The sequence below is a fragment of the Triturus cristatus genome, chromosome 5_2 (assembly GCF_964204655.1).
Source record: "Triturus cristatus chromosome 5_2, aTriCri1.1, whole genome shotgun sequence".
In the NCBI taxonomy this organism is placed as follows: domain Eukaryota; kingdom Metazoa; phylum Chordata; class Amphibia; order Caudata; family Salamandridae; genus Triturus; species Triturus cristatus.
In genome coordinates, this window is record NC_140588.1 from 872,098,596 (window position 1) to 872,110,365 (window position 11,770).

At 38.0% G+C, this 11,770-nt stretch overlaps 1 protein-coding gene across 2 annotated transcripts in view; it reads left to right on the forward strand.

Moving 5' to 3' along the window:
* AFF2 (ALF transcription elongation factor 2) overlaps positions 1–9,679 on the forward strand; it is an 855,266-nt gene extending 845,587 nt beyond the window's left edge. For both annotated transcript variants that reach the window (XM_085608002.1, XM_085608001.1), the window contains exons 20-21: positions 4,570–4,781; positions 7,425–9,679. In XM_085608002.1, coding sequence (XP_085464128.1) covers positions 4,570–4,781; positions 7,425–7,546 — 334 coding nt within the window. In that variant the 3' untranslated portion in view covers positions 7,547–9,679. The remainder of the gene's footprint in view (positions 1–4,569; positions 4,782–7,424) is intronic.
* The last annotated feature ends 2,091 nt before the right edge of the window (positions 9,680–11,770 follow it).

Genomic DNA, 11,770 nt, shown 5'->3' on the forward strand with positions numbered 1-11,770 from the left:
GGTTAGCCCCAAACTTTTTGCTTCTTCCTCCTATTGTTTCCTGACCTGCTGTTGTTGGTTTTAGGACACTGGGCACTTTACCACTGCTGATCAGTGCTAAGGTGTATATGCTCGCTGTGTAAATTGTGTTATGGATAGGTGTTTTCATGATTGGCATATTTGATTTACTAGTCAGCCCCTTAGTACAGTGCACTGAGTCTGCCAGGGCCTGTAAATCAAATGCTACTAGTGGGCATGCAGCACTGATTGTGCCACCCACATGAGTAGCCCTGAAAAGGTAACTCAGACCTGCCACTGCAGAGTCTGCACACAGTTTGTAACTGCCGTGTCAGCTTGGGAAGTGCACCCACTTGTCAGGCACTAACCTTCCCTTTTCGTCACTCGTAAGGTATGCCCATGGTACCCCTGTTGGCTGGGTACAGTGTATGTGAAAGGTAGGACATGCCCTTATGTGTGTGGCATGTCCTGATAGTGAAATACTGCCAATTTCATTTTTCACTATTGCAAGGCTGTCTTGCCCATAGGAAAGCATGGGAGTAAATTTATTACATCATATAAATATAAATTCCCAGTGGGACCAAATAGGAAATTAAAGTTTAGTATGCCTGAACTCAGAATCTAAAGATGCATCTTTTAGTAAAGGTGATTTTTACATTTTGTGTTTGAAAATACCAATTTTAGAAAGTAGGTATTTCCTTGCCCAGCCATCCTGTGTGCCTCTGATAGGATGTGTATTGACTGCCTGGCTTTGGTGTGATGGGCTGGGGATTTGCAGTGGCACCAGAGAGTCTGGATGAGTCAGGGCTGGGCTGAATAGACCTGTGCTGCTTTCAGAGTAGTGGGAGGAGTTTTCACTAGCACCTGAATAGACCCGGTCTGCATTGCCTGTCTGCCTTGGACAATGCTGTCTTTACCTCCTGCTGGGAAGCTGCACCAGAGAGCACATAACTGGTTCTGGCTGGACACAGACACTCTGCTTGAGAGGACAAATGATTTGGGCTATAAAAAGTGGGGCCCAAACCCCTAAACTTTAGAACTCTTTTGGACCAAGAAGACTGCCAAGAAGAAGATCTGGAGAAGCTGTAAGGAGGAACTACCACTTTGCTGAGTGCTTTGCTGTGTTGGCCTGCAGTGGCTGCTTCTGTCTTGGGCAGTGAAAGGACTATACTGAACTTTCTACAACTTCTTTCTTTGAGTATCTCCAATGGCTTGAGGTAGACCTTGTCCCCTGTTCAAGAAGTCTCAGGAAAAGCAAAGACTTCAAGTTTTTCTGCCATCAGCACAGGGGACTGGGTGTTATGTGCTGCAACAGAAGAAAAAGCAACCCAATGCCGTCTACAATAACACTGCCGACTCCGTGTCCTGAAGGCACCACAGAGGGCACTGCCGCAATGCCGCACCACGACCCTCCTCTCACCGACGACGCCATCTGATGACGCCACGAGTCACTGCTTGCACCGCAACCGGCGGGCAGCACACTCCGCACAGCATCGCTTCACTCTGCCGCCTTAGTATCTCCTATGACGCCGCTTCACGCTGACATTGACGTCGCTGCTTGCACCATGGTTCGAGGGCACCGCTAGTACAGTTACATGACGCACCGCCCTCATCCCGATCCACAGCCTTGGCCTACCGATGCCGGCGCCATCGACTCCAGCTCATCAGCCGATGACAGGGCTTGAGCAGCGACGACACCGCTGCCTGCACAGTGACCTGCCAGCACCGCAATGAGCACCGCATCATTTCGCAACACGACCCTGGTCTCACCGACAACTCCATCTAATGCCGCCACTGAGCTGCTGGAGTTCAATTTGCAATGTGTGTGACTTTGAGGGCCCAACGACTCCTTCACTGATCTCCGGACTAGACACCTGCGGATGCCATGCTTTTGGAAGCTCAACGAGAGGTCGCCAATGCCCTGCATTTCTAAAGGTACTGTTTCGCGGGTCTCCCCGACACCGTAGCTGGCCCGCAATGCTGCAGTCAGCCAGAACTGTTTGGATTTGTTTGCTCACGACGCTGTGATAGCCCTGGACGGAGCTATCAACTTCAAGGAACTGTATTTCAAGGTTATTTTGATAACTGAAGATTTCTAAGTACTGTATTGTGGATCTTTTAAAAGTGTTTATGGTCTTGTCTTAAGTATATAAAAATATTGGATATTTATGGTCTTGTCTTAAGTATATAAAAATATTGGATATATTTCTAAACTGGTGTGGTGTCCTTTTGTAGTGCTTACACTGTATTACTGTTGGTTATGTGCAAATGCTTTACACACTGCCTCTAAGATAAGCCTGACTGCTCGTGCCAAGCTACCAAGGGGATGAGCAGGGGTTATTTTAGGAGTGTAACTCCCTTATCCTGACTAGAATAAAGGCTCCCTACTTGGACAAGGTGCAAACCTTTGGCAACTAGAGACCCCTATTTCTGACAACCGTCCAAACAATTATCAAGTCCCATTCTGAATTGGAACTTTCAGTGAGAAATCTCCATAGCTTCAGAGATCCAGCAGGACCAAACTGCTTCAGGTAGCTTGTATTAGGTTCCACTGCAGTGCCAACAATGTCAGGGCTGGCCCACTCAGGGAGGAATTTTCTTCTTAAAAAAATTCTAAATTCCTTTTCTGCTTTAGACTAACAGATTTTCACTGGCACCAATGCACCTGTTGTATCCAACCAGGACTCAATTTGAGGCTGCCTCAAAATGCACCTATCATTGGCATTTTGTGCTTTTTTGCATTATTTTCACTTAAAATTTTAAAAGTTCACATCTCCAGGTACCCTCATTGAATTTGTACCATTTGGGTGCCATTTTGCGTAATAAATGTTTCTCTATTTTGAAAAAATGGAGTGGTATTTTATTGTATTGTATCTTTGACTTTTTAGCTGTCTAGCACTTCTAAATGCTTTACACATTGAGCTACCAGGGGATAAATTCAGGTTTAAATGACTGAAACTGGAGGACCTTACAGTGACTTTCATACTTGTGGTGGACTATCTGCCATCCCAATTAAATATTAATTTTCTTTCAATACTCATAAATAAGTCAAGTTTTATCGACTGAAAACATACACTAGAATGTTAATTCTCTGTCTCAATTGACAGAGAGAAGCTAGAGTTTCCAAGCCCACAACAGAAGAGAGCAGTGGTTTCAATAAAGGTGACAAGTTAAAGTAAAGTTAAAGTATGCATACTTCTAGAACAATGTAGTTGTCTGAACAAGCTAGTTGCAAGAGAGTAGAGGTGTTTTAATGATAGAGACATTATAGAATACCCATGCTAAACGAAGAGGGTAGACGTCTCAATAAAATTGAAAAGCTTAATGGTAAAGGTAGACTAAAATATTTATACTTTCAACAGGGTACTAATGTTTGAATGGTAGAGGCAAGATAGATTATCCGTAGATATAAAAGAGTGCATTTGTCTCAGTGACAGACACAATTTATTGAACTGAAAAGACAAGCAATAATAGAAATCCTTTAACAAAAGTTCAGTTGCCTCAATGATAGCGACACACTAGAGTATTGATACTGCAGAGTGAGTACATATGTTTTAGGGCAGCAAGTGGCTAAAATATTCATATAAAAAAGTGCAGCTGTATCACTAGAAAATAATTGGATTAAGGCTAATAAGTGTATGGACATGCCTTAATGGCAGAGACAAGCTGCAGTAGTCTTACACAAAACAAAAGAGAGCACTTGTCTCAGTGAAAGTTATAATCTAGAGTATTCATAATCATGAAACAATGCAGTTGCCTTAATGGAAGAAGCAAGCAAGTGTATTTTTATTCACAAGGGTGTGCAGGTGTAATGGCCTTGAGACAAGTTAAAATATCCATAAACACAAGCAGTTGCAGCTTTTTCAATGGGAGAGATAAGGGAGAGGGTAATTTCTCACAATATAGTGCAACCATCCTATAGGTGGAGACAAGGTATGATACCCACACTTACAAAACAAAGCAGTTTTTTCAATGAGAGAGACATCAGCTAAAATTCCATAGGCAAAGACCGTGAAGTTACTTCAATTGAGGGGGGTAAGATAGAGTATCTTTACTCACGAGAGTGTGCAGTTGTCTCAGTAACAGAGATGTTGTGATAACTCAAAAAAGAGTGAAGTTTTCTCAGTAACAAAGACAAGCTGTGGTATCCCTATCTCACTCAGCGAAGAACACAATGGAAAAACAGAGACATTTATTGTGAAATTCAAATAGAAAGAAATTTCATTGAGTAATGACACTGACCTTAGAAGCATAAAATGCCTTGTGTTTTACTAATCTACAGCTCTGCAAATGTAACATGTCAAATGGCAGAATCCTTGCAGTAACTACAGCCCATTATAAAAAGACACATTTCCTACAATTAACAGAATGTTCTTTTTCTTCGGTCTTTGTTTTTTTATAATGGAATAAATAAGATCACAAGTACCAGTATAAATAGAACTGGTATTATTTCATGGCCAAATAAGATTCTTGAACATTGACAATTTAACAACCAAAGAATTCAGGAACATTATATAAAGAGGGCTGGTCATTGCTGAGTTTGTGTTCATCTGAATCTTTTTAACATTTCAGGAGCACAGAAACACCATCCCCCATGGCTGTCAGCCCCTCTCCAGTCACAGCTGCTGGAAGCGGCAGCAGTGCTGTAGGCACTGCCACTGGCACAATTGCAATCCCACAGCGTATTCATCACATGGCAGCCAGTCACGTTAACATCACCAACAATGTGTTGCGCTGTTACGAACACTGGGATTTGGCAGACAAACTGGCCAAAGAGAACAAAGGTAAGCATGTGTGCTAATATGTATTTTGTAAAATGTTTTTCAAACATTATTAAAGTGCTTCATCAGAATGTACTGTGCATGTGACATGCTCAGAATGCTGTACGCAGCATAGGGTTTTATCATATACAGAAAAATATATGAGAAACAAAATAAATTGGTGACATTATAAAAGTGACTATATAGGTTAGCCAGATGGGCATTTATGGTTAAACAAAAGCCTGATAATGTGTAAGGAAGAGGAAGGAAGATTGTGGGGGCTGCAAGATGCCATGCATAGTTCTGCATAGATAGTGTTCAGTTGATTATTTTGTCCACTTTGGAAGCTGGCGACTGTTGTTCAAATCCCAGCCAGTGCTTAATTTGTAAAAATAAAATAAGTGACAGGGCCCTTGTCAGGAGGCCGCTGCAGCTTGCACTAACCATTGCTCCTGCCAGCACTGCCAATGACAGTACCAACACAACTACTGCCCAGCACACTACCACAAGTGTGACAATTCAGGCTATTCCAGGCATCCAACAATAAAACAATTCCTTGGGCAGTAGGTTTTAGTCCTTTTTAATGTATATTGAATTAATAAACAACTGTTGTTGTGCTCATTTCTAATTTAGACAGTCATCAACATCATGTGGCAGACTGTCATAAGTACTGGTGCTGACAATTAAATGCCGGTGCCGAACACCGGAATCCACTGACTGAAGTTAACCACTGCCAGCACCAATAGTGTGATGCTGGGAAATCAACATCTACTTGTCACTTACAAACTTGACATATACTTGTATATATAATTGTGCATCTGTAATATGAAATTACTCACTAGATGTGTGTGATGCTTCATCATCTCAAAAAAACCCTATTAGTGAGCATATAAAATACAATGCACATATAAATGCAATGCATATTTCTGCAAGAATTTGAAGTTCCTCTAATGTAAATGATTAACAGCAGTACATTTTTAAATAGTCAGTGCATCTCTTTTCTCGCTATTGTCTGTTTCTTAATTCTTTTGTGCAATTATTTCAAATTTATGAAACTGAACTCTGTCAAGATAATAAATATATACACAACTTACTCTTGGCTTCTTTTATCAATTACTTCAAACACTGGTGTCATCCTTGTATTCCTGTTTTAATCTAATAGGGGTTTGGAAGGGTAACAAGAAGGCTTTTGATAAAGACGTTTAAGTCATGCAGAAAAGATAGCGGTGATTCCTGTGGCAATCTTATGCACAAATCAAAGAGTTAGTATGAAATTAGACAGATCAGTCCAAACATGTCTTCCACAGTACAGGGTATAAATTGATGAGGGCTTTTAAAATGAAGTTCAGAAAGGCTTTGAAAGTATCTGAAATGTATGCATAGCACGTCCCTTTGGTAGCTTTGCCAACAAATGTACATCCTCGATACTGCTCCACACTTGAATATAATAGTGAGACTTTGCTTTGTACCCATTGAAAGCAATCCCAGAGCCATTGCAATCCAGATTTTCAGGCTCTTTCTGGTGAATATTGGGCAGAAATTCATGATACATGAAGGCACACTCACAAAGTGGCCTTTTTTCAGCACAAATTGCCATTTTTGTTGCTCTTAGCCACTTTGTGTAAAGGGATTGTACATGGGTAGTATTTGGAAATACCAATAAAACCACTCATGTTTTTTGATGCAACAACCTTGTACTAAAATTGGCAGATCGGGTTTTGCATTAAACACAAAGCAATCACAAAGTTGGAGACCTATATTTATTCCTCCAGACAGTTCACAGAATGTGTTAAATGTTTTTAAAAGTGCCTACGTATACGATTTTGAACTGGAAGGGTGTACTTCCAGTGCAATAACTATGCGAGGCATCATGCATACACCTTTGCACCATGATGCTTGCATAGTGATAGGCAGCCCGTTTGTGCACAACTGTATTGTAAGACAGCAGAAGCAAGCCACATGTTGTAAATATGGCTCTGCGCTGCTAATGCTCCCTTGCAAAATGCAAAACAGCAACCTTGGTTGTAGCATTGTGGTATATTTTAGTACATCATACCCATGATGTTAAATGTGTACCCACCATAACATTGGCATTTGTGCTGTTGTATAGTATCCTATTCAATTCCTCCTCCTTCATAGATATTACGATAAACATAGTTGGAAGATGAGTGGATGTACGGAGGTAGTGGTATGATTTGAGTTAGTTGAAATGATCTCCAGAATGTTTCTATTTTGCGGTTTTTAAAGTAAAAGTAGGTCATCACACTGTAATTGAGCAATAGAATGGTAACTTTTTATCACTTGTAAGTGAAATAGGTTAGGAACAGTTGTGACTATTTTTCTGGAATTGTTCGGTATCCCATCTATGAAGCAGAATTAGTGTATCATTCAAAGCTTTTCACAAGTATGTAACTGTGTATCGGTGTATTTTGTATTCGGTTAGAGTTGGCTTGGCATCACAGTCCTTCAGTTCTGCAAAAGTCTAACCATTACAATGCCATTGTGTTATAGTCACTATATAAATCGAAAGCACACTACATACGAGCGTAGCATATATTTGATGTGCTGTTTATTTAGTCTGAGAGTATATTGAAAGATCTTGTATGACTTCCTGCATAAATATGATTTATCAAATGAACTTTTTAATTTCTATTGACCACATTACAGATTTTTTTCAAGATCTAAATAAGGTGATGGGACCATTAACACAACACACCAGCATGACTGATCTGGTCCGTTTCACGCGACAAGGACTCCACTGGCTCCGTCTTGAAGCTCACTTATTATAGCAGCTGCTATTATGTCCTTATCATGGTCATTGTTCTACCTCTACCAGCACAGAGACTCTTACTGGTGGAATACCATTCATGTCTGCAACTTTTTTTTAGATATTTTTTATGCCTCTTTTGATATCCTATCCATTTGAAATCAAGATTCCCAGAAACAACTGTAAAGCTTTGTAAATATATGGTATTGTTTAGCCATTTGCTACCGTTTTTATTGCATTGTTTCACTTGGATCTTGCCATTACGCTGTGTTTTATGAAATCATGTGTTTCCTGACTGGATTACATATACATTGCCTTCAGTTTTAGAAAATATGCAGCATCAAAACAATATTATATTTATTTGAAGTTGTCACCCTTCATTTTGTGGATATGGTGTTCATGTAAAAGTTCAAGCATTATTAACTTCAAATACAGAGCTACATTACATTGACATAACATTGAATAGTGCTTAATAGGGCATCAATTAGTCATCAATCCCAACGTTTTGACTTAAATTTCCGAACATAATATTGGGTCTGATGTTTTGGTATGATCCTAATTGGCAACATGTTTTAAATTAAAGATAGCAATCTTGTTTAGACCTGGAAGTTATCGTATTGAAATATATCCACCTCAACATGGTTGCTTTACATTTAAAAGTGACATTACACAAATAATTTGATATTTATTGGTGGGAACGTAAAAATACACAAGCGGATTCAATAACCTTCTGTACATGGCAATCAAATTTACATGTTCACAAAGAAGCACATGTGCCAGAAACTACAAAGATATTGGTACAGTGAATCAGATTCTGTGGAATTTTCTATTCATAGATGGAAAATGTGGTATTTGTGTAAGATATTCCAATGTTATTGGTGTTAGGCAGTTGTGGGGGTATCAGTATTCCCATGGGCACTTCTAAAACAATAGCTTATTCGAGAAAGTGTAAGTGACGCAATATGCATGAGAAAGATCCCAAACACCCCCATTGTTTTCTGGGACATTGTGGAAGTGATGCTCCATAAGGATGACGTTTTTATATAAATATTTAAATGTACATTTTCTCGTCTACAATAACATTATGTGGATGTTCTTCTGTAAAGCTAGTCCACAGGAGTAGAGTTAGGACTGACATGTGGTTGCTAGTGAAAACGTTGAATATCACACTTTTTCCTTGAATATACCTGGTTCATTGACACAGGAAAGCTGTGAGAAAATCTATGCAAATCAAAGGCATACCCTAAATCAATATCTATGTGGACATCTTCATTTCTTCACTACTACTCATTTCCACACTACGAAAGTGGATTTAGATTTTTACATATGCTTAGCATTTTACCACATGAATCCAGCACCAAATTTGTTCAGGTTCGGATATAAAATATGAAGTTTCCAAGTTGCAACCTCTACAAGTACACCTGTTAGATTTGTCCCTCAGCACTGCCATGCATGTAGCTGCAATATATAACAATATGTAACATATTAATAGTGCAATCCATTGTTTCTTTTATTTATTTTCAACACCTTTGTTACTTTTAGCTTTTGAGACTTATTTATTGAGCGTTTTTTAGATGGACACAACATGAAGTAAATCTGAACATGATGGCAACTTTGAGAAATCAGACTTCATTTTAATATTTCATATCCTATGTGTCTTTGTATATAAAACTAAAAGTATTATTGCACATTCAGTTTCCAGATAAAGACTGCTTTACATTACTCCTGTACACACATGACATGAAATAATGTACGTATTATCATTTTCATGGAGAGGATTAGATCTATAGTTGAATTATTGATTTATGTCCTGGGTAAAGAGCTGTGAAGGCAATTGTGACCCAAATCAAAACGATTAGATGAACATAGACATGCAAAGAAAGCAGAATAAGGTTATATTTTTAAGGCTGTTGTGTCATGTATTTATTGATATTGTATTGACTGATGAACTCAGAAAAAATGGTAGAAAGGTGAATATGTTTGGCCTCGCTTAATGTTTTTATTGACTATTTATTCACAGCCATGGGCTCCATCAAATATTTATTTCATCATGGAGAATTTATACATTATTAAAGAGTTGCCTCACTCAAATTATGACTTCCCCATATGCATCTCAGGTACATTCTTCCGCTATTGAATAAAGTACAAGATTATTAAAAGATAAAAGCTACATAAGTTAATAATACTATGAAATTGCAAAAAAACGGTTAGGCGTGAGCAAAGGTAATTAATATGTGTTTCCACACAATTTGTAAGTATGCATACATTCATATGTTAATTGGTAGCCTTTTTCAAACTAAAAACATGTGCAATATGAACCATAGAATTGCATCATCAAAGGATATGACCATTTTCTAATGAAGCATTTTTAATTTAAATCAATATTCTTTTTGCAAACTACTTCCTCAGATGTTGCAGAAAAAGCAATGGCAAAAAGAAGACAGAAAAATATTTTACATAGATACATAGATAAGGCAAGCTGCCACCTCTTTGGTTGCATTTCACCGTGAGAGTAGAGATATGATGTTTCTTTGTAGATAAATTGTCTAAAATGTATCCAGTTATGAGCTTTTGTGTTCCTTATCAAATAGGCTTTTTAACTTTGAAAGTAGAGAGACAGAAGTGTGTGTGCACATATCTGTTTTATGTCTTATGTATGCAAGTCAGCAACTAATACTTCACAATTACTCAATATACAGCTCCAAACGTTATTGTGTTGTATAGGAGAACTGAAAGCTAACTTTTCACTTGCATGAAGTTTTACTACTTTAGGTGCTTGAACAAATATAATTAAAAAAAAACACAACTGAAACATGATGTGGTTTGCAGAATTGCTTCCTTGCCTATGTATTTTTGGTAGCCTATTCACAGATTCCTTGGTAATTGATTTACAGACATAACTGTTATTTCAAGACACCAATGCTGTGTTTATCAAATACATTAAATTCATTGATATAGTTTAATTATTTTAAACCAAGCAAGCAAGCTAAAAGCATATCTATTTTCTGCCTCTTGTGCATTAATGCACACGTACAGTGGCTAGGATTTGGTAGCTGGAGATGTTATCTATTCTATGAGGAGAACAATCTTCAGAACTAATGATCATAGGTAAATCTGACATTTGTCAATAGTGACTATATAATTTTGATGTGTGTCTAATCACACCCTTGTTTATGTAACAAGTGTTGATGGATATAGTAGCTACCAGAATGATTGCCATATTAAACAAGTATTAGAAAAGCCAGTAGATCAGGTGTTTAAAATCTTGTGTGATTGCTTACTTCAACAACAATTATATTGCAGAAAATGCCACAAAATGAAAAGAAAAACAAGAAAACATGTAGTGACCTAAACATGGTGGCCATATACTTGCTATAAAAATTGGAAATTGAAAAACATTCACTCATGTAGCAATTGTCCCAGTGATATATTTAAAGTAACACACTTTTGAGTTGTGCCATGCATTTTATTATTATTAATGAGAAAAGGAGGCAAAAAGAATTATAAGCTAACCAAGCCCTCAAATTGCTATCAGCTACAATGTTGGACTGTCATATAAAACATTTTCACAACTTTAAAAGGCAGATATAAAATTAATCTCCAGTTTACCTTTGCACCCAAACTGCAGGTAAAATAAATAGCAGGTATTTAGATGTATAACAAAAATATAAATAAAATAAAACATACTTTGAACCAGATGTGTCTGAAAATTGAGTAACTATGTTTAACCAGATGTGAACAATGTGCACAGGCTTAATGTAGGCACTCATTGTGAAGTGAGTCAATGAGCTGTCCCATGCTGTTTGCTATGGTAGTTGGAAGCTTTCTGCTGTGGTAGGTTGAAGCAAAACATGAATGACAATTTGAATTGAACAGAAAAAGCAATGAATCCCACTAAGCAAAAAACCCTCTACGTATCTATTTTTTGTATGATTTATTCAGAAAATAAATGGTCTGTCAAGACAGATAATGCCTTCCCAAAGGACAGACCTAAATAATTAAAAGATCACTTCAGCAAACTGGGTTGTCAGGTGGGCCTCTAAAGGACAAATGAAATGTTAAGTAACCATATAAATAAGGGACCACTCTGCAATAAGAATGAATTGAAGGGTCTCATATAGATGTCCAGAAAAACATTAATTTGTTCAGTCAGCAAAACAGACAAATTGGGACTTTGCAACACACTTGGGGTAATTTGGCAAGGCAGCAAACAAAAAATGTACAAACAGTTATCCTATGTTTGAAA